This window comes from Loxodonta africana, chromosome 22 (genome assembly GCF_030014295.1).
Source record: "Loxodonta africana isolate mLoxAfr1 chromosome 22, mLoxAfr1.hap2, whole genome shotgun sequence".
NCBI classification, from domain to species: domain Eukaryota; kingdom Metazoa; phylum Chordata; class Mammalia; order Proboscidea; family Elephantidae; genus Loxodonta; species Loxodonta africana.
Genome location: NC_087363.1, coordinates 70460300 through 70483600, shown reverse-complemented (window position 1 = coordinate 70483600; position 23301 = coordinate 70460300). Strand labels below are relative to the sequence as shown.

Sequence of the window (23301 nt, the reverse complement as noted above, 5' to 3'; positions counted from 1 at the left end):
TCTCCTTAAACGCATATGCCAATCTGATTCTTTCTCCCAGAAATTTTGAATTAGGACATGGAAACTGTGTCAGGTGTTTGATGAGCATAACTAGGAGGTCATATAGAATTGGGGGTTGAGACCACCGTTTGGCAATAAATATGATAGGATGTGTGCAATGGATGCAGAAAGTCTAATACACAGAGGAAAGTAAAAGGAAGAAATGAAGTACTCTGGAAAAACACAGGAAATTCAAGCAAGGGGCTGTTCTTTACCTCCTTCTAGGTTCTGGGAGAACCAGTTGTACTTCATTCTTGCAGCTGGAGTCATGAATTCCACCCCCACCCCCACCCCCAGGATAAGCCCCAAAACTTGATTTCTGTAGTTCTTTGAAGTTCCTTGTTACTGAGGATTGCTAAGATAAGACATTGAGTAGACAGAGACTGAGTAGAGGGGGCTTGGCACAAAATAGCTGGTACAGGTTGAGGAATTAATGCCATTCAATTTAAAGCCATTCAAATGAATGCACAAAACTAAGATGAAGGATACTTTGGTTGAAAAGAACAAATGAAAATTTAGCGTTAATTAGGATTCAAAGCTTTTCTTTTTTTCCTGTCAAGACCCTCAACAAAATCCAATTTCAGATTTCATATGATTAGTCTAATCTTGAGAGTAGCAAAGGTAGGTTTTTTTTTTTTTTTTTTCCCTTAGGAACACCCCTTCCCCACCATCCACGTACACCTTGCAGCCTGGGTATATATTTTTGTGCTATGACGGGAAAGTGACTGGTTCATAAAACCAGACAAACCTGAAGTTAAGCTATTCTGCCCACAGACTTCTATGGATTTCCTGGGTTGTCATGGGTTAAATTATGTCCCCCCAAAATGTGTGTATCAACTTGGTTAGGCCATGATTTCCAGTATTGTGTGGTTGTCCTCCATTTTATGATTGTAATTTTATGTTGAGAGGATTAGGGTGGGATTGTAATACCACCCTTACTGAGGTCACCTCCCTGATCCAACATAAAGGGATTTTCCCTGGGGTGTGGCATGTACCACCTTTTATCTCTCAAGAGATAAAAGGAAAGGGAAGCAAGCAGAGAGTTGGGGACCTAATATCACCAAGAAAGCAGCACCAGGAGCAGAGCGCATCCTTTGGACATGGGATCCCTGTGCCTGAGAAGCTCCTCGACCAGGGCAAGATTGAGGACAAGGACCTTCTTCCAGAGCCAACAGAGAGAGAAAGCCCTCCCCTGGAGCTGAAGCCTTGAATTTGGACTTTTAGTGTACTTTACTGTGAGAAAATAAATTTCTCTTTGTTAAAGTCATCCACTTGTGGTATTTCTGTTATGGCAGCACTGGATGACTAAGGTATGGGCTTTCAGTTTTAGGCTTTAGGAGCTTTTAGAGTTTCTGGGGTTATTTTGTCTGTATAGTTTTTTTTAAGGAATAGTTAAGTGGGGCAGGTTCTGAATTTCAGGGAGTGAAGGGAATAGGTGATAGTTTTCTCAGCTAAGTGAAATAGCAAGAAAAACACTCTCCTATGAACATTTATTTTTCAACAAACTGCCTGATGAGGCACTTTGTGGGAGGGAAATGGAAGATACAGTTAACTTATTAAAACATGCACATTCTGAGTATAGGATAAATACTGACTTAACTGAGGCCTGAAGGACCCATGTGATCTAACAGTGTAGATTACCCCACTTTATGGGTCAGAACATCCTGAGGCTTCATGGCCATCACAACTTGGGCATGTAATAAAACAAGATCTCACAAGTCACGGTCCATTCAGCTGCTGGTGGCGATTTTAAACTGTGACAGACATGGATGAATTTTACTGGACATTCCCTTAAGGCTGGCATGCCGTCCCTACACCGCCACGCTGCAGCACCTGGGCTCCCTTCTACCATCAGGCAAAGAAAATGTGGGCTCACTTTTAAGCGTCAGACAGAGAAAAAAGAAGGGCACCTTCTTATCTCAAGACATGAGGTGCCTTCAGGAAAGCAGATAGGTTACCTGCAAAGAAGGTGATATCTGCTCTGATCCTTGGAAGAATTAACAACACATTTCCCAGAATGTTAGATTTTGCATTCAGTAATGGTCTTTAATTCAAACGAAGAGCACATCTATTTATGTTTCATGTCAAACAGTTTTGATGTAATAAGCAGAATATTAATATGCATGTAAATATAAGTGTAAATGCGAATTGTTTAATCTCTGACAATGAACGAAAGTATTCATCACCAGCATGGCAGAACCAACTGCTGTTTTTCTCTTGGCCTGAGGCATTGTGTGTGTCTGGCTTTATTTGGTTAACAGGAACAGGAAAAGAGGCAGACTTTTGTCATCTGCTTCTCACTTTAAGGGTTTATTTGCCAGCTTGGCTCCTCACCCCCTTGAACTCTGAGTACTGGGCTGGGCTGCAAACCTGGGTTGTTAAACTAAGCTGCACAAACAGGTCCACTTCCAAAGGTGACAATAAGGGGGTGGAGCCCAGGGAAAACAGCCAGCCCAGGCTGAGCTTTGAGAAAGACTTTGTGGAATTCTGCAAGAACCAGGCAGCTGCCTTGCTGTGTGAGATATTGGGAAAAGACGGCAATTTAAGAGGTTATAAATGTCAGTTCTCTTTGACACCTCTTCAAGTGACTTTAGTAAAGACTAATCCATCTCAACAACAACAATGAAAACTCAAGCAATATTTGGCCATCTTGCCAATTATCATCATTGTCACTATCTGCTATCATTATGCAACGTAAAGAGCAGAAGTGCCCACTGGGTTACGTCCTGAGAATTATCTTGCAGGATTTTAGACCTGAATTCAGTAATCAGGCCCAAGCATACTAACTAATTACCTTATTGCTCTAGAGCTGAGTCAAGAGCCCACCTTTACATGAACACTCTGCTCTGAGACCATAATGAAGAGCACAGAGTCTGGTATCCCACCTTGGCCACCAGATGTGTGGATGGGCAAATTCCTCAGTAATCAACACCCCAACAGGTATGCACAGTACTTCCAGGGGTACTGTGAGATATTTGCCTTGTCATTTTTTATATTGATGAAATTTACAGCTGTCGAAATTTTATTTGAGCTATTTATATAATTATCCTTATAAACTTCCTGAGGTGGTGTGTGTGTGTGTGTGTGTGTGTGTGTGAATAAGACATTTTATTGTAGCATCTGACACCAGAAAAACTGTGTAGTGACTAAAGAATGCTGCAACTTACCCTCAATTTTCTTTTTAATAAACCCAGTTCTGATTACTTTTTTAGTTAAGATTTATTATTGGTGAACTTTGTTTTGTGTGTTCATGTAAAATATTTACTTTTTATTTCAATTTGCTCTGATTTTCAGATTTTGCTTAATACAGAAATTGTATATGGTTGTGTTCATTTTCATCATTATCACCATTGTTGCTGTCTGGTATTATCATGCAATGTAGTGAAGATCATCGTAGCTTTGGATTTGTGTGCAGTGATACTTCTCTTCCTTAGCCTAATGTCTTTTTGTATGAAAAATTATCTAGGGATGTAATGGTGGCATGCTAATTATACTGGCACCTCTACACACATATATACACATTCTCTCCCTTTCTCTTTCTATCTTCTTATTTTTCCCCAGAAAAACATTTGAACTTTGAAAAGTCTCTGCCTGTATGTAATAAGAAACAAAGTTATTTTCTGAGTTTGGATACAATAGTATCAGATCAAGCTTAAGAACTAGTTACAAGATCGCACAATTCATTGCTAAAGGGCAAAGGCCTCATGCAGTTGCAAAACTGCTCATTTCGACTGTCTCCAGGAAAATGAGCAACGCTGCACTTGGGACTAATGAAGCAAAGGAAACAGAAAAGCAGCCTCCTTGGAATAATACTTGAAGATGATGCATTGAGGAGATGTTAGATAGCATACACCCTAATTCCAAAGATAACTAAATCAAATGTTTTCCTTGCAGACTGACTAATTTACAGATGTTTAGTGACTGCTCAGTTACTAGCCCTGTTAGAGCCCATGAAGTGAAGTGCCTGTAAGAACATTACTTGTTCTGGAATCAAGTACCAGAACAAATGATAAGGAATCATGGATTCAAAGCAGTAAATGAATTTTGTGAGCCCAGTAAAACTTATAGATGCTGTGAGTCTGTCTGTACAGCAAGAGTGCAGCCCCAGTGCAGGGAGGGTATAATGCTTTCTCCATACCAGGGTATCTCTTAAAAGTCAGAGGCTCAGGCAATGCGCTGCCTTATTTGCACAGAAGCTCTCATAAGAGGAAAGTTTGCCTAAATTCTACATTACATGATGTTTCCCAAAGTGAAAATTCTAATAAAACCTAAACTGCTACAGTTCTGTGAGCTTCCAGCCATTTCCAGGAAAAATGGCATTGGAGGCAGGGCCAAGTCGGTGGAGTAGTCAGGTGTTTCCTGTGGTCCCTCGTACAACAAAGACTCCCCAAAACAAGTGAATCAATTATATGTGACAATCTAAGAGACCTGAACATCAGAGACAAAGTTGAGGAGTCAGACTGAGTGGTAGGGGGAGGGAGAGACAGTTCACCAGCAGCGAGAATTTGCTGGACCTGACCTGGCCAGCACCCTGCAGGCTGGATCAGCTGGCATGTGTGGGCTGAGGCAAGCAGTAGTACTCACGATGTGTTTTCCACATCAGGAGAAACCAAACAGTGGAGAGTCTGCTCAAGCCTCTGGAACCAGGGAGAAGTGGCCTTGAATCAGTGAAAGAAAAATGCAGGTGTCTAACCTACCATGCAGATTAAAAAACAAAAACAAAAAAAACCTACACCCTTTGGGAACTACCTGTCTCCCATTTACCTGCCCCCTCCACACTCTGCTCCAGGTGCTGGTCCAGCTTCAGTGATTGCTGTGCCCCCTGGGCCAGAAGTAGGAGCCATCACATGGCCTGAGCCATTCTTCTGGCTTTGGAAAGGAAACAAATTAACAAACAGGAAAAAATAATCTACCAGCTCCCCTAAGCCAGGAACTCAGGACAGGCACAGCCCCTTTGCCTAGGTGCAGGCATAAGGGGTCCATGGACTTTGAATGCCTTTCACCCCTGCCTAGACCTGTGTGGGCCCATTTCAACAGTGTAGGCCCTCATTACACAGTACAGCAGGGTATATACCTGAAGCCCATTTCCTATTGCAACAGCTAAGGGGGAGTGGCAGATTCATGATGTTTGACACTAGCTGCTCATTGAGCAGGGTCCTCACCTACCCACATCAGGGCCTGAGGACTGGTGGCTCCACCTACTCCACCTATCCACCCATGACAGGGGTCTGAGAGCAATCCCAATCCTTATAGCCAACAGCATTGGATGCCCATACTCTGGCTGAAAAACCCACCCACCTGTGTATTTTAGGGAACAGGGACACATCTTCCACCCAGGCACTCAGGGGCAGCTGTCAGCCCCCTGCCTTGCTCAGCACATGACCCTCTACTGCAGTCAGATGCCTGTGGCTACTCCAATCACCCCTGCCTGTCTAGGACTGTAGATGATAGCCTGCATAACACACTCAGTGACTGATGACCTGGACACCTGAGCTGAATCCACACGAGAAAAGTAAAGGGACTCCTGGGCTCACACACCTAACAGCTTTAACCACATGATGACAGGATGTGAAAGCTTCAAAAAAAAAAAAAAATGCCAATAATTAAAGTAGCTCACATGACCAGACTATTTGGGCATATCAAAACAAAACAAAAAAAGAAGCTGGGACACAGTAAGCAAACAAAAAATAAATAAATATAATAATTTATTGATGGCTCAGAGACAACAGTCAAGATCAAATCACATAAAGAGACAGACCATGATGGCTTCAGTAAGCTCCTGAAACAAACAAAAAAAGAAACCTCCCAGAGGAAGATAAATTCTTGGAATTACCAGAGATAGAATTCAAAAGATTAATATACAGAACTCTTCAAGAGATCAGGAAAAACACAGAGGAAGCCAAGGAATGCACAGACAAGTGAACAGAAGAACTTAAGAAGGTTATATAAGAGCATAATGATAAATTTAACAGTCTGCAAGAATCCATAGACAACAAACAGAAATCCAAAAGATTAATCATAAAATTTCAGAATTAGACAACTCAATAGAAAGTCATAGGAGCAGAATTGAGGGAATGGAAGTCAGAATTAGTGAGACTGAAGATAAAGCACTTGACACCAACTTATTTGAGGAAAAATCAGATAAACTAATTAAAAAAAAATGAAGAAACTTTAAGAATTATGTGGGAGTCTATCAAGAGGAATAACCTATGAGTGATTGGAGTACCAGGATGGGGGGAATAACAGAAAATACAGAGAGAATTGTTGAACACATGTTGGCAGAAAATGTCCCCGATATCTTGAAAAATGAGAAAATATCTATTGAAGAAGATCATCAAACAATACAGGGTAGATTGCAAAAGAAAGTCACCAAAACACACTGTAATCAAACTTGCCAAAACCAAAGATAAAGAGAGAATTTTAAGACTGGGGATAAACAAAAAGTCACCTAAAAAGGAAAGTCAGTAAGACTAAACTCTGACTACTCAGCAGAAACCATGCAGGCAAGAAGGCAATGGGATGATATATATAAAGCTTTGAAGGAAATAAAAATTGCCAACTAAGAATTATATATCAAGCAAAACTGTCTCTCAAATATGATGGTGAAAATAGGTCATTTCCAGATAAACAGAAGTTTATGGGATTTGCAAAAACCAAATTAAAATTACAAGAAATACTAAAGGAAGTCTTCCAGTTAGAAAATCAATAACATCAGATAACAACACAAACTTAAACATAGGACAGAAAAACCATATATCAATCCAGACAGGGAAGTCACAAAAATAAATCAAAGCTAAAACCTTCAAAACAGAGAAATAGAGATGTCATTATGTAAAAGATGACAATATTAAATCACAAAATAAATAAAAATATAGTCATAGATCTTTCATATAGAGAGGAAGTTAAGGAGTTATAAAGAAATAAGAGATTAGTTTAAACTTAGAAAAATAGGGGTAAATATTAAGGTAAGCACAAAGGAAACTAACAACCCTACAATCAAAATGAAAAAACAAGAAAAACATAGACTCAGCAAATACAAAATCAACAACAATGAAAAAGATGAAAAGAAAATACATAAAGAAAAACAACTCTGCAGAACAAATCAAGTGGAACAAAGAAAATGTCAACAACACACACAAAAAGGACATCAAAAATGATAGCACTACACTCATACCTATCAATAATTATGCTGAATGTAAATGGACTAAATGCACCAATAAAGAGACAGAGAGTGGCCAAATGGATTAAAAAAACATGATCCATCCATATGTTGCCTACTAGAGACACACCTTAGACTCAAAGACACAAACAAACTAAAACTTAAAGGATGGAAAAAAAATATCAAGCAAACAACAATAAAAAAAGAGCAGGAGTGGCAATATTAATCTCTGACAAAATAGACTTTAAAGCAAAATCCACCACAATGGATAAAGAAGGACACTAGATAATGATTAAAGGGTCAATACGCCAGGAGGACATAACCATAATAAATACTTACACATCCAATGACAGGGCTCCAAAATACATAAACTCTAACAGCACTGAAAAGAGAAATAGATAGCTCCATAATAAGAGTAGGGGACTTAAACACACCACTTTTGGTGAAGGACAGAACAACCAGAAAGAAGCTCAATAAAGACACAGAAGATCTAAATGCCACAATCAACCAACTTGACCTCATAGACTGTCATGGATTGAATTGTGTCCCCCTACCTTTTATCTTACAAGAGATAAAAGGGAAGCAAACAGAGAGTTGGGGATCTCATACCACCAATAAAGAAGCACTGGGAGCAGAGTGCAGACTTTGGACCTGGGGTTCCTGCGTGAAGAACCTCCTAGTCCAGGCAAAGATTGACGAGAAAGACTTTCTTCCAGAGCCAACAGAGAAAGAAAGCCTTCTCCTTGAGCTGACACCCTGAATTCGGACTTGTAGCCTACTAGAATGTGAAAGGATAAATTTCTCTTTGTGGCATTTCTGTTATAGGAGCACTAGATGACTAAAACATAGACATATACAGAACACTCCACCCAATAGCAGTCATATATACTTTCTTCTTCAAAACACATGATAACTTCTCCAGAATAGACCACATATTAGGCCACAAAGCAAACCTTAACAGAATCCAAAACATTGAAATATTACAAAGTATCTTCCTGACCATAAAGCCATAAAAGTAGAACTCAATAACAGGAAAACCAAGGGAAAAAAAAAAATCAAATTCATGGAAACTGAATAACACCTTGCTCAAAAACTACTGGGTTATGGAAGAAATTAAGGAAGGAATAAAGGAATTCATAGAATCAAATGAAAATGAAAACACAATCTACCAGAATCTCTGGGACACAGCAAAAGCAGTGCTCAGAGGTCAATTTATAGCAGTAAATGCATACATCCAAAAAGAAGAAAGGGCCAAAATCAAAACATTAACCCTACAGCTCAAACAAATACAAAAAGAACAGCAAAAGCAGCCTATGGGCACCAGAAGAAATGAAATAATAAAAATTACAGCAGAAGTAAGTGAAATAGAGAATAGAAAAACAATCGAAAGAGTTAACAAGACCAAAAACTGGTTCTTTGAAAAGATCAACAAAATCAATAAAGCACTGGCCAAACTGACAAATGAGAAAACAGGAGAGGAAGCAAATAAACCAAATAAGAGATGAGATGGGCGATATCACAACAGACCAACTAAAATCAAAAGAATCATAACAGAATACTATGAAAAACTGTACTCCAACAAATTTGAAAACCTAGAGGAAATGAACAAACTTCTAGAAACACACTATCTACATAAACTAACACAAACAGAGGTAGAACAACTAATAAACCTATAACAAAAGAAGAGATTGAAGAGGTAATTATAAAACCTTCTCCCCAAAAAGCACTGGCCCTGATGGCTTCACTGGAGAGTTCTACCAAACTTTCAAAGAAAAGTTATTGCCACTACTACTAAAGGTATTTCAGAGCATAGAAAAGGGTAGAATACTCCCAAACTCATTCTATGAAGCCAGCATAACCCTGATACCTATGCCAGGTGAAGACAGCACAAAAATGAAAATTACAGACTAATACCTCTCATAAACTTAGACGCAAAAAACCTCGGCAAAATTCTAGTCAATAGAATTCAACAACATATTAAAAAAATAATTCACCATGACCAAGTGAGATTCATACCAGGTATGAAAGGATTGTTCAACATTAGAAAAACAAGATTGTTCAACATTAGAAAAACAATCAATGTAATCTACCACATAATTAAAAGATAAGAACCACATGTTCTTATCAATTGATGTAGAAAAGGCATTTCATAAAGTCCAGCATCCATTCATGATAAAAACTCTCAGCAAGATAGGAGTAGAAGGGAAATTCCTCAACATAATAAAGGGCATTTATACAAAGCAAACAGCCAACATCATCTAAATGGAGAGAGTCTGAAAGCATTCCCCTTAAGAACAGGAACCAGACAAGGATACCCTTTATCACCACTCTTATTCTACATTGTGTTGGAGGTCCTAGCCAGAGCAATTAGGCTAGAAAAAGATATAAAGGGCATCCAAATTGGTAAGGAAGAAGTAAAAGTATCCCTATTCGCAGATGATAAGATCTTATGCACAGAAAACCCGAAAGAATCCACAAGAAAACAACTTGAAGTAATAGAAGATTTCAGTAAAATATCAGAATACAAGATAAACATAGAAAATCAGTTGAATTCCTCTATAGCAACAAAGAGAACTTCAAAGGGGAAATCACAAATCATACCACTTACACCAGTCCCCAAGAAGATAAAATACTTAGGAATAAATCTAACTGGTGACATAAAAGACCTATACCGAGAAAACTACAAGACACTATTGCAAGAAACCAAAAGAGACCTATGTAAGTGAAAAAACATACCTTGCTCATGGATAGGAAGACTCAACACTGTGAAAATGTCTATTCTACCCAAAGCGATCTACAGATACAATGCAATCCTGATCCAAATTTCGTTGACATTTTTTAATGAGATGGAGAAACAAATCACCAACTTCATATGGAAAGGAAAGAGGTCCCAGATAAGTAAAGCATTACTGAAGAAGAAGAACAAAGTGGGAGGCCTCACACTACCTGATTTTAGAGCCTATTATACCCCACATGGTAGTCAAAACAGCCTAGTATTGGTACATCAACAGATACATAGACCAATGGGACAGAATTGAGGATCCAGATGTAAATTCACCCACCTATGAGCAGCTGATATTTGACAAAGGCCCAAATTTCATTAAATGGAGAAAAGACAGTCTCTTTAACAAATGGTGCTGGCATAACTGGATAGCCATCTGCAAAAAAAAAAGCTGAAACAAGGCCCATACCTCACGCCATGAACAAAGAACTAACTCAAAATGGATCAAACACCTAAATATAAAACCTAAAACAATAAAGATCATGGAATAAAAAATAGGGACAATGCTAGGAACCCTAAGACATGGCATAAACAGAATACAAACCATAACTAGCAATGCACAAACACCAAAAGAGAAACTAGATAACTGGGAGCTCCTAAAAATCAAACACTTATGCTCATCCAAAGATTTCACTAAAAGAGTAAAAAGACAACCTACAGCCTGGGAAAACATTTTTGGCTATGACATATCTGATCAGGGTCTGATCTCTAAAATCTACAAGATACTGCAAAACTTCAACAACAAAAAGACAAACAACCCAGTTAAAAAAAAAAGGGCAAATGATAAGAACAGACACTTCACCAAAGAAGACATGCAGGCAGCTAGAAGATAATATGAGGAGATGCTCACAACCATTAGCTATTAGAGAAATGCAAATCAAAGCTACAATGAGATACCATCCCACCCCAGCAAGACTAGCATTAACCCAAAAAACACAAAATAAGAAATGTTGGAGAAGTTGTGGAGAGACTGGAATACTTATACACTGCAAGTGGGAATGTAAAATGGTACAACCACTTTGGAAATCAATTTGGCACTTCCTTAAAAAGCTAGAAATAGAAGTACCATATGATCCAGCAATCCCACTCCTTGGAATATGTCCTAGAGAAATAAGAGCCATCTCATGAATAGATATATGCACACCCACGTTCATTGCAACACTGTTCACAATAGCAAAAAGATGGAAACAACCTAGGTGCCCATCAACAGATGAATGGATTAAGAAATTATAGTTATAGTATATTCACACAATGAAATACTACACAGTGATAAAGAACAATGATGAATCAATGAAACATTTCACAACATGGATGAATCTGGAAGGCATTATACTAAGTGAAATTAGTTGCAAAAGGACAAATATTGTATGAGACCATTTATTATAGGAACTCAAGAAAAACTTTAAACACAAAAGAAAACATTCTTTGATGGTTACAAGCGTGGTGAGGGAGGGAGAGGGGAATTCACTAACTAGATAGTAGACAAGAATTATCTCAGGTGAAGGCAAGTTCAATGCACAATAACAGGGGAAGTCAGCACAACTGGACTCAACTAAAAGCTAAAAAGTTTCCTGAACACAAGGAAACACTGAGGGACAGAGTAGAAGGGGCAGGGGTCTGGGGACCATGGTTTGGAGGACATCTATGTCAATTGGCATTTATTACAGAAATGTTCTGCATCCCAATTTGGTGAGTGGTGTCTGAGGTCTTAAAATCTAGCAAGAGGTTCTCTAAGAGGCATCAATTGACCTAATCCACCTGGAGCAAAAGAGAACGAAAAACACCGAAGACACAAGGAAAATATTAACCCAAGAGGCAAAAAGGGCCACATAAACCAGAGACTCCATCAGTCACAGACCAGAAGAACTAGATGGTGCCTGGCTACCACCAATGACACCCCTGACAAGGAACACACAGGAGTCCCTGATGGAGCAGGATAAAAGTGGGGTGCATAACTCAAATTCATGTAAAAAGACCAGGCTTAATGGTCTGACTGAGTCTAAAGGAACCCCAGAAGACATGGTCCCTGGACTATCTGTTAATCCAGAATTAAAACCATTCCCCAAACCAACTCTTGAGACAAAGAGTAGACTATAAAACATAAAATAATGTTTGTGAAGAGTGTGCCTCTTAGTTCAAGTAGACACATGAAATTAAATGGGCGGCTCCTGTCCGGAGGTGAGATGAGAATGTGGAAACGGATATGAGCTGGCTGAATGGACACGGGAAATCCAGGGTGGAGAGGGGGTGTGCTGTCACATTATAGAGATAGCGACTAGGGTCACACAACCGTATGTGTATAAATTTTTGCATGAGAAACTAACTTGATCAGTAAACTTTCACCTAAAGCACAATTAAAAAAAAAAAAAAGGCATTGCATGGTCACTCTGCTCTCTGATTAGGAAATGAATTGGCTGCCTGTCATGGATTGAATTGTGTCCTCCAAAATGTCTGTCAACTTGGCTGGGTCATGATTCCCAGTACTGTATGATTGTCTACCATTTTGTCATCTGATGTGATTTCCCTGTGTGTTGTAAATCCTATCACTATGATGTAATGCGATGGATTATTGGCCGTTATATTGATGAGATCTACAGGATTAGTGTTTTAAGCCAACCTCCTTTGAGATATAAAAGAAAAAGGCAAGCAGAGAGAGATGGGGACCTCATACCACCAAGAAAACAGTGCCAGGAGCAGAGCGCATCCTTTGGGCCTGAGTTTCCTGTGCTGAGAAGCTCCTTGACCAGGGGAAGATTGATGACAAGGACCTTCCTCCAGAGCCAACAGAGAAGGAAAGCCTTCCCCTGAGCTGACACCCTGAATTTGGACTTGTAACCTACTTGACTGTGAGAGAATAAATTTCTTTTTGTTAAACCCATCCACTTGTGGTATTTCTGTTATAGCAACACTAAATGACCAAGACACTGCCTACAGCTGTGGCACCAATCCTGGTTGCCCGCTGCAATCCCATGGGAGCTCTGCCCTTTGCAGGGATTCTGACTTCATAGTCGGGTGGGGTGGGGTAGGGGTGGGTAGATACCAATCCAAGAGCCAGGAAGTGAGGAAATAAAAGTATGTCAAAGAAGCACAAGAGCCAAACTAGAAGACCTCCCAGTAGCCAAAGCTGGAACAATTTGAGCAACAAACTAAATAAGGTACTATAATCCAAAGTACAAATCCATGAGTCCATACTGATGTAAATAAATGACTGAACAAAGAAGTAAATGGGGTGAGAAGAGATCAGTTCCTTACAGAAGAATCTAAATGATGTATGCAGATATTGCCTCTCCAGGAGATGGAGCTCTGTCCTCACACCTCCAATTTGAGTGTGAGCTGGACTTATCCAAAGAATAGATTCTGGAAAGAGAAAAATAGGAACTTTCCAGTAGAACCTGGTAAACACTACCTTAACTAAGTGAATGAAGTTTAACACCAAATAGATGCTCCCCAGCCCTGTCAAATATTCTCAATGTTGCAGGAATCTCATCTTTCCCTGTGTGTGCACCTACCTGCTCTGTCTCTCTTTTGCTGTCTGTGGAATGGCTTTCATTCCTTCTACGCACTCTAGGGAGTGCCTGGATGGTGCAAACGGTTAAAGTGCTTGGCTGCTAACTGACAAGTTGGCAGTTCGAGTCTACCTAGAGGTACCTCGGAGCCCTGGTGGTGCAGTGGTTAAGAGCTCTGCTGCTAACCAAAAGGTCTGCAGTTTGAATCCACCAGCCCCTCCTTGGAAACCCTATGGGGCAGCTCTACTCTGTCAGAATTGATTCGATGGCAATGCGTTTAGAGGCACCTCAGAAGAAAGACCTGGTGACCTACTTCCAAAGAATCAGCCACTGAAAACCCTATGGAGCACAGTTCTACTCTGACACACATGGGATAGCCATGAGTCAGTTGACTGGATGGCAACTGCACTGGTATGTGCTCTGGGCAGAGGGCTGCTGCCAGCCACTTGTTCTTTAACAGGAGATCTAGATCTTGAGAAATCTCCAAATCTAGATCGGCCCAAAGATCCAAGTTCAAGTCCTCATCATTCACCAGATCTCCACGTCCAGGTCATGATCCAAGAGTCCCCCATTCCCCTGGAGGAAGGAGCAGTGTTCTCTTAAGGTAATGATGTATCAGAAAGAACAGAATGGAAGGCTATGGGAAATGGCCACAACCCTGTCCACTAAAGGGGCTTTGGAACAAGCAATGGACTCATGGGAAGAGTAGTTTGTAATACTTGGTCTAATTCTTACTTGTTTTAAGCTTTGTCTCAGTGGACAAACTTCATTTTATGTGCAATTTTGTTGCTGTTATTCATCAGGTTAGTACATAACTAAGGCATCTGTCTTATAAAAATATTGTCTTTCCATTCCCACGTGTATGCCAGCAAGGAGAGGATGCATGGCTGGAAGCAGGGCCTGAGGACAGGGGGGCAGGTGGGCAGTTGGGCAGGCAAGGGCTGACTCAGCAAGAACACCAATGCCATCACATAGACGAGGGCTATTATTCCCAGAGTCCCAGCGGGGACCCTGGCCTGCACATCACTGAGAGATGGCACATCAGCACAGGGAAAGAAGGCCCATGAACCTTGGTGGAAAGTGGTTCACTTCTTCCCCTGTGTCCCCAAAGATCATTGGCAGAAGACCCAAAAGCACATGAGAGCACTAATTCTGGGGTCAGCCACCTAGGGTTAAATCCTGTCTCTACTTGTGTGAGCCTGGTCTAGTTACTTAAATCTTTGTGCTCAGGGCAGCTTAGGGCAGTGAAACTATTCTGTATGATTCTGTACTGGTGGACACATGACGTGATACATTTGTCCAAACCCGTAGGGCTGTACCAGACAGAGTGAACCCTGATGTGAGCTATGTTTAGTTAACAATAAATAATGTGCCAGTATTGGGTCCCCAATTGTAACATGTTAATAATATAATTAAAATAGAAAATTTACCTTAAATATTCACACCAGTAATAAAATCTGAAGTCGTTCACCCCACTAAATTATAACACATTGAATAACCTGCTAAAACAAGACACCGGCAGTTTGCTGCTTATGGTCACTTAGAGCAATGATAGCGAGCGTGAGCTGGAAGACTGATTATGAACAAGAAAAGAGAAGATCCCGGCTGCTGGGGAGAGCTCTGCTATTGGGGCAAACAGTGTTTGGGGATTAAGGTAACTTGGTTGAGGAGACTGGGGATTCCAACCTTGACTTCTTTGCATTCTTGCTGTGTGACTCCAGGCCTTCGCTCTACCTCTTGGCTTCATTTTCATAACCTAGGGATGCCAGATCTCCATGGATCCTTCTATGACTTGTGTTTTATCACACAGAGTCTAAGCAAGAATGACTCTCAGTTGGTACGCACTGCTGCGCCTTTATTTGTTATAAAAATATTTCAGTATTTCCACCGAAGTTTGTAAGTAGCCATTGCCCTGGCCCCTCCCTTGGGACATCCCCCACACCCAGCTCCTCACAATCCAACAACAAAAGGGTTACTACCTCACACAGTGAAGGACCTGCTCTGGCACCAGGGCAGCATCCATGTGGGTGGTTAGTGTCCTGAGTGAGAACCACCTCTGCACCAGAGGCTAGCAGTTCTCTCAGGGTACTCGTCCCCAGGTTCAGAGATGAAATTTAGACAAACGTTGAAGAGCAAGTATTCTAAAGCCACACAGTCCTGGGTTTGAATCAGAAATTTGCCCTCAATGTGGTCTTGAGCATTTTTCTTAATTCTACATATCTGTATCCATTTTCTTACCCAAAAATAGGTCCACTGTTGGGTTCATTGAAAAGCATCTCTAGATGCTGAGCACAGTGCCTGCACAGGGAAGCCTGACCCTAACCCCCCTTTCTGATCGTAGGGCCCCTGGGCTCTCTGACTCCCACCTCGGTCCCTGAGAAGGGTCCTTGGCAAGGGGCCCCAGAAGCCTCATGGGCACTTACCACTTCAACCAGAACCATGATTTCACCACCTTTCCCCGGAGCACTGGGTTAAGCTGCTAGATAACCATGGTGTCCCAGGCTCAATCGGCAAGTCCCTAATACCACCTGACTTTGCCTGCTGTCACCGGCCGTGCTCACTCAGCCACCGAGCCCCACAAGCCCACTGCCTTAGTCGGGGGTTCCCTGCGCTTGTTCGGCTGCTTGCAAGAGCAGCAGCTCTGGACGCCCAGGCAGGTGGCTGTGAGTCGGCTCGCCTGTTTACCTCAGCACCTTGAACCAATTCTACGCTTTCTGCATGTGCCAGTGGGCCATTGCATCACTATCAAGTGCAGATTCAGTGTGAGTTATGTTCTAGGCAGTGATTAAAGCCAGAAAAGTGGCTGACCCTGGGTTAGTGGACTGAGAGGACCTTCGTGACAGCCCCAAAATCTCTGTGCTGCAAGCTCCCCCAAGCTACGCATCAACCCCAGTGCCTCTGCCTCACCGGTTACTCTGAATGGACCTCCGGCACTCCACACCTGCCTGTGGCAGTGGCCGCTGCACCCTCTGGCCTCCCCCATGGGTACTTGCCATTCAGTGCTCTCCCAGCTACTCTCTGAAGCCTTGTACAAATGCCACCTCTTCCATGAAGACTTCCTTGGTGTCTGCTGCTCCTAACAGGGCTCATCAACTCCTTTTTGGGCTGCTTAGGCACAGAAACTGCATTCACTTCTTCCTCCTGTGCTTTCACTTACGTTTAAACAAAGCTTCTAGAACACTTCGTTCTCCAGAGCGGTTTAGGTTCACGGAAAAACTGAGCAGTGAAAACAGAGAGTTCCCAAATACGTCCTCTCCCCTTGCTCACAGATTCCCCGTTGTTAGCTTCGTGCGTTTGTGTGGTACATTTGTTACAATGCACGAACCAGTGTCAATGCACTGTTATTAACTAGGGCTTGTGCTGTGTGTTGTGCACATCAGTAGGTTCTGACGGACGCGTGATGTCGCGTGACCACCATCACGCTATCACACGGAATCGCTTCCCTGCCCTAAAAACACTATTTTTACTTCTTCAGTGCTGTTCTCTCTTTTCTAATCCTTGAAGAATAAAATCACTATGATTATTTTTTACTGTACTAAATGTATGAATAGCACCTCCTACGTTTGTATGGCGCTGCCCCATCCCACAAGAACAGGCTGCGTGTCATGCCTCCGCCTGTGAATTCCGGGGGCCAGGACCGGGGAGAGGCTCGGCAGGGCAGCTCTCCCATGTCTGTTATTTTAGGAAGGAAGGTAGGAGTCCGACCCCTCTGAAAACAGACTTCCAGCTCAGGGCTTTTCCTTTGCTGCCATCTGGTGATGGCTTTGAGATGACAGGTTTAAAAAACAGCTTTCTAAGCAAAAAAAGTGAGCAGCAGACTATAGCCCACGGCCCTCCAACTTTACGGGGCAGAGGAACCCCTTGAAGGGTCTGGGTGGTCTAAGGTTCTGCCTGCTGCTGGTCCATGGACCACAATTCGAGGAGCAAGGCTCTGATCCCTATTTCCCTGGGAGCTGTAGCCTGAGCTTTTCTGTTTTCTGGTCTCCGCAGCCAAGGAAAGGGGCCGTTACCAGCTCTGACTGAGGGCCACCTAGGCAAGTTCCCGTTCCTTGGCTCCCTGTGACTCTGCCCAGGCCACATAGCCCAGCTTTCCCGAACGTCTGCCTTATGCACCTGGTGAATGGATCTTTTCTAGAAAGTAGAACAACACTCATTACACCATAACATTATTTACTGATTGATTTCATGGCTCACTTGCTAGTCCGGTTGGTGGGCATGTGTGTGTGAGTGGGAGCCTGAGATTTTGGGGGCTGTCCTGATGTGTCAGCGCCTGAAGCAGGCCCACCTGGAAGCCCACCTGAGCACTGAGCCCCAGCCCTGGGAACTGCTTTCTCAGGGACTACACCTTCCCTGGCTGAGAGGTCTGTTGCTAAACAGGCTGTTGTGAGTGCAGACGGCTCTCTCCTTACAAACCCCGCGTTTCCAATGTGGCATTGAGGAAAGATGAGGTGATAGACAGACAAGGTCAGTCCCCCAGCTCCAGCTGTATGACTGTTCCTCAGGGCTGTGTGCCATGAGGACCTCGACCCCCACTCCGGGCTCCACTTAGGGCGGGGACCTCGTGGGGAGCAGCATTTCAGGTTCTGGGGTTTATTTTACCAACGTTCCCTGACCCCTATTTGTGATCATGGAATGAGAGGTGGAAGGCCTCAAGGGGCCAGGGGCTAGATTTGGGGACCTTTTGAATCAAGGGACCTGCTCTGGCCCTATGTCTGACTTTTCCTTTCACCCTGAAACCACATCCAGACCAAACCGGAACCACTTTGAGAGTGAGCAGGAACGGGTACTCTGGGACAACTGGCATAAACCAGGACTGCTCTGGTCACCCTGCAGGGCAGCCTTGAGTAGAGCCAAACCAGTGACTGTGACTTCCGAAGCCCAGAAGGGATCTGCTGGCCCACAGCACCCCCGTTCACCTCCTTCTGCGGCCAGAGACCACGCGGAGCCCGCCCCCTCTCCTTCCCCGAGACCACGCGGAGCCCGCCCCCTCTCCTTCCCCGAGACCACGCGGAGGTCCGACCCCTCCCCTTCAGAGACCACGGGGAGGTCCGCCCCCTCCCTTCAGAGACCACGCGGAGGCCCGCCCCCTCCCTTTCAGAGACCACGCGGAGGCCCGCCCCCCTCCTTCCCCGAGACCACGCGGAGGCCCGCCCCCCTCCTTCCCCGAGACCACGCGGAGGCCCGCCCCCTCTCCTTCCCCGAGACCACGCGGAGGCCCGCCCCCCTCCTTCCCCGAGACCACGCGGAGGCCCGCCCCCTCTCCTTCCCCGAGACCACGCGGAGGTCCGCCCCCTCTCCTTCCCCGAGACCACGCGGAGGCCCGCCCCCCTCCTTCCCCGAGACCACGCGGAGGCCCGCCCCCCCTCCTTCCCCGAGACCACGCGGAGGTCCGCCCCCTCTCCTTCCCCGAGACCACGCGGAGGTCCGCCCCCTCTCCTTCCCCGAGACCACGCGGAGGTCCGCCCCCTCTCCTTCCCCGAGACCACGCGGAGGTCCGCCCCCCTCCTTCCCCGAGACCACGCGGAGGTCCGCCCCCTCTCCTTCCCCGAGACCACGCGGAGGTCCGCCCCCTCTCCTTCCCCGAGACCACGCGGAGGTCCGCCCCCTCCCCTTTAGAGACCACGCGGAGGCCCGCCCCCTCCCTTCAGAGACCACGCGGAGGCCCGCCCCCTCCCCTTCAGAGACCACGCGGAGGTCCGCCCCCTCCCTTCAGAGACCACGCGGAGGCCCGCCCCCTCCCCTTCAGAGACCACGCGGAGGTCCGCCCCCTCCCCTTCAGAGACCACGCGGAGGTCCGCCCCCTCCCTTCAGAGACCACGCGGAGGCCCGCCCCCTCCCCTTCAGAGACCACGCGGAGGTCCGCCCCCTCCCCTTCAGAGACCACGCGGAGGTCCGCCCCCTCCCCTTCAGAGACCACGCGGAGGTCCGCCCCCGTCAGAGACCACGCGGAGGCCCGCCCCCTCCCCTTCAGAGACCACGCGGAGGTCCGCCCCCTCCCCTTCAGAGACCACGCGGAGGCCCGCCCCCTCCCCTTCAGAGACCACGCGGAGGTCCGCCCCCTCCCCTTCAGAGACCACGCGGAGGTCCGCCCCCGTCAGAGACCACGCGGAGGCCCGCCCCCTCCCCTTCAGAGACCACGCGGAGGTCCGCCCCCTCCCCTTCAGAGACCACGCGGAGGTCCGCCCCCTCCCCTTCAGAGACCACGCGGAGGTCCGCCCCCTCCCTTCAGAGACCACGCGGAGGCCCGCCCCCTCCCCTTCAGAGACCACGCGGAGGCCCGCCCCCTCCCCTTCAGAGACCACGCGGAGGCCCGCCCCCTCCCCTTCAGAGACCACGCGGAGGCCCGCCCCCTCCCCTTTAGAGACCACGCGGAGGCCCGCCCCCTCCCTTCAGAGACCACGCGGAGGCCCGCCCCCTCCCCTTCAGAGACCACGCGGAGGTCCGCCCCCTCCCTTCAGAGACCACGCGGAGGCCCGCCCCCTCCCCTTCAGAGACCACGCGGAGGTCCGCCCCCTCCCCTTCAGAGACCACGCGGAGGTCCGCCCCCCCTCCTTCCCCGAGACCACGCGGAGGCCCGCCCCCTCTCCTTCCCCGAGACCACGCGGAGGCCCGCCCCCCTCCTTCCCCGAGACCACGCGGAGGCCCGCCCCCCCTCCTTCCCCGAGACCACGCGGAGGTCCGCCCCCTCTCCTTCCCCGAGACCACGCGGAGGTCCGCCCCCTCTCCTTCCCCGAGACCACGCGGAGGTCCGCCCCCTCTCCTTCCCCGAGACCACGCGGAGGTCCGCCCCCCCTCCTTCCCCGAGACCACGCGGAGGTCCGCCCCCTCTCCTTCCCCGAGACCACGCGGAGGTCCGCCCCCTCTCCTTCCCCGAGACCACGCGGAGGTCCGCCCCCTCCCCTTTAGAGACCACGCGGAGGCCCGCCCCCTCCCTTCAGAGACCACGCGGAGGCCCGCCCCCTCCCCTTCAGAGACCACGCGGAGGTCCGCCCCCTCCCTTCAGAGACCACGCGGAGGCCCGCCCCCTCCCCTTCAGAGACCACGCGGAGGTCCGCCCCCTCCCCTTCAGAGACCACGCGGAGGTCCGCCCACTCCCCTTCAGAGACCACGCGGAGGTCCGCCCCAGTCAGAGACCACGCGGAGGTCCGCCCCAGTCAGAGACCACGCGGAGGCCCGCCCCCTCCCTTCAGAGACCACGCGGAGGTTCACCCCCTCCCTTCAGAGACCACGCGGAGGTCCGCCCCCTCCCTTCAGAGACCACGCGGAGGCCCGCCCCCTCCCTTCAGAGACCACGCGGAGGCCCGCCCCCCTCCTTCCCCGAGACCACGCGGAGGCCCGCCCCCTCCCTTCAGAGACCACGCGGAGGTTCACCCCCTCCCTTCAGAGACCACGCGGAGGTCCGCCCCCTCCCTTCAGAGACCACGCGGAGGTCCGCCCCCTCCCTTCAGAGACCACGCGGAGGCCCGCCCCCTCCCTTCAGAGACCACGCGGAGGCCCCCCTCCTTCCCCGAGACCACGGGGAGGTCCGCGCCCTCTGCTTTCACGGAGGCTACGCGGAGGTCAGCACCTCTCCTTCACAGACCACAGGGCTGTCCTTTTCTCAGGGAGCGAGGGCAGGGCAGGGAGCCTTACCCCGTGAGCATATGTGCCAGGGAGCTGTAGGTGGAGCTGGGGTAGTTGAAGGAGGGCCCTTCGGAACACCACAGGTTGGCGTTGGTCCCTAATAGTAGCAGCCTAGTAGTCCAGGCTTGGAGCAGCCCAACCCAGGGTGGCAGCAGATGCAGACACATCAGCAGGGGAGCCCTCCCCACCAGCCCAGCTTCTCCCAATCCCCTCACTGGCCTGGGTCCAGCTCGTTCCAGCCCCTGGGCTGGGCTCCTGCACACTGCTTGCCTTGTTGTCTGGGCCCCAGAACCACCGTGAGGGCCAGTAACCAGCTTCAAATTTCAGTTACAGCATGCGGGGTCACATCTCAACGACCCAGCATCCACCATTTGCTCCTGCAAAGAAACACCAGGCCTGAAGAGGAAGAACAAATCATAAGGAATAAACTCAATGGATACAATTTGTAATAACTCAGGGGCTACGTGGCCAGGGCTCTTCCTGTGGTTTCAGCTGACAGGCACAGTACATAGGGATGACCGAGGCCGTGAACGGGGCCACGCCTGAGTTTAAGCATCAGTTTTCTGTCAGTAGTATCTGTTTGCTGAGGAGTCCTTGTGGTGCAGTGGTAAACCACTCAGTTGCTAACCAAAAGGTAGGCAGTTCGAACCTACCAGCTGCTCCTCCGGAGAAAGATGTTTCCCTAAAGATTACAGTCTCAGAAATCCTCTGAGACAGTTCTACCCTGTCCTATAGGATTGCTGTAAATCAGAATCAACTCAGTGGCAACAGGTTTTAGTTTTGATGTATCCACTACTGACCTGTCAGTTTGTCCTGCTCTGGTGGCTTGTATGTTGCTGTGATGTTGGAAGCTATGCCACTGGTATTTCAAATACCAGCAGGGTCACCCATCGTGGACAAGTTTCAGTGGAGCTTCCACACTAAGATAGACTAGGAAGACAGGCCTGGTGATCTACTTCTGAAAATCAGCCAATGAAAGCTCTATGAATCACAACAGAAAGCTGCCTAAAAGAGTGCTAGAAGATGAGCCTCCTAGGTTGAAAGGCACTCAAAATGAACAGTGGCTGAAATAATGGATTTGCGCATACCAGTGATGGTGAGGGTGACACAGGACTGGGCAAAGTTTTATTCTGTTGTACGTGGGGTCATCATGAGTCGATGGCAACTAACAACAACAACATCTATCTACTAAGGAGGACAAGTGGACTCAGGAGACTATAAAGAGCTGCTTCTGCCACAGTATTAGAGGCTGGAAACAAAAGACTCTGGCTTGGTGATTCAGAATACTCAACTCTTCAGATTTTCCTGAGATTCTGACCCCACCCCAGGCTGCACTCAGCGTCTAGCTGGATCGTATTCAGCAGGGTCCATAGCCCTGATTTCCTTTGCTCTGAGGGTCCTGAGAGGACTAGAAACTTCCTCTTTTAGGGTCCAAAGGTGTTTTCTGCTGCTCTGAATGAAAAACGGCTGTTTGTTCATAATGGCTGTTGTCAACAGAAGTAAAAATCGAAACCAAACCAAACCCGTTGCTGTCGAGTCGATTCCGACTCATAGCAGAAGTAACCCAAAAAGAAGTAAAGGCGAAGGAAAATAAGGCAACAAAAGGGAAAAATATGCTCTTCTGAGTTGTCACAAAAGCTGAGTCTCAGAAATCCCCGCATCTACCCACGAGAGGGCGCCTGGAGCTGGATAGAGGTGAGACCGGCTGGGATTTTCAGAATGCGGCTGCCTCCTGGGTCTGGCGCAATAGTAGTTCTGCTGTACACACCTGCTCTGCTGGCCCACAAGGGGGCTGGCCTGGGAGACACAGATGCACATACAGGGCCAGGTGAAGAGGACAGGCAGGAGGTACAGCCCAGGGCCTTTGGCAGTTTCCTGGTTCCCCTGGGCAGTTTCTCTGGGAATCTCCCCTACCTCCCTGCTCTCTTCCACATAGCGTGTTGTGCTTTTCAACATGCTTTGACATGAGTGTTTATTGAACCCTCATAAGAGCCTCGTGCAGTCATCAAGGCAGATGTCATCACCCCATTTCACTGGGGGAACTGATACTCAGATGGGGAGATTGGGGAGAGGACCAAGGGCAGGCCTGGCCTGGGCAGCAGGCTTCATGTCCTCCCCCACAGATACAGCACCCCAACCTCTGTCCCTGGGCCTCACCTCTCCCAGCACCTGGAAGAGCAGTGCTTACTCAC

General features: G+C 46.8%; 1 protein-coding gene across 1 annotated transcript; it reads left to right on the top strand.

Annotated features, from left to right (window-relative positions):
• Positions 1-18194: 18194 nt before the first annotated feature.
• Positions 18195-21655, top strand: LOC135228456 (basic proline-rich protein-like). Its single transcript, XM_064274263.1, has 4 exons — positions 18195-18269; positions 18419-19047; positions 19200-21045; positions 21602-21655. Exons 1-4 carry the CDS (start codon positions 18195-18197, stop codon positions 21653-21655), a joined length of 2604 nt encoding a protein of 867 aa, XP_064130333.1.
• Positions 21656-23301: the final 1646 nt, after the last annotated feature.

Excerpts from the sequence above, each read along its gene's own strand:
- LOC135228456 (XM_064274263.1), top strand. The coding sequence starts at position 18,195 with ATGTCTGACTTTTCCTTTCACCCTGAAACCACATCCAGACCAAACCGG. Across the intron at positions 19,048-19,199 it reads TTCCCCGAGACCACGCGGAG|AGACCACGCGGAGGCCCGCC; the intron begins GTCCGCCCCCTC and ends CCCTCCCTTCAG. Across the intron at positions 21,046-21,601 it reads TTCACGGAGGCTACGCGGAG|CTGACAGGCACAGTACATAG; the intron begins GTCAGCACCTCT and ends CTGTGGTTTCAG.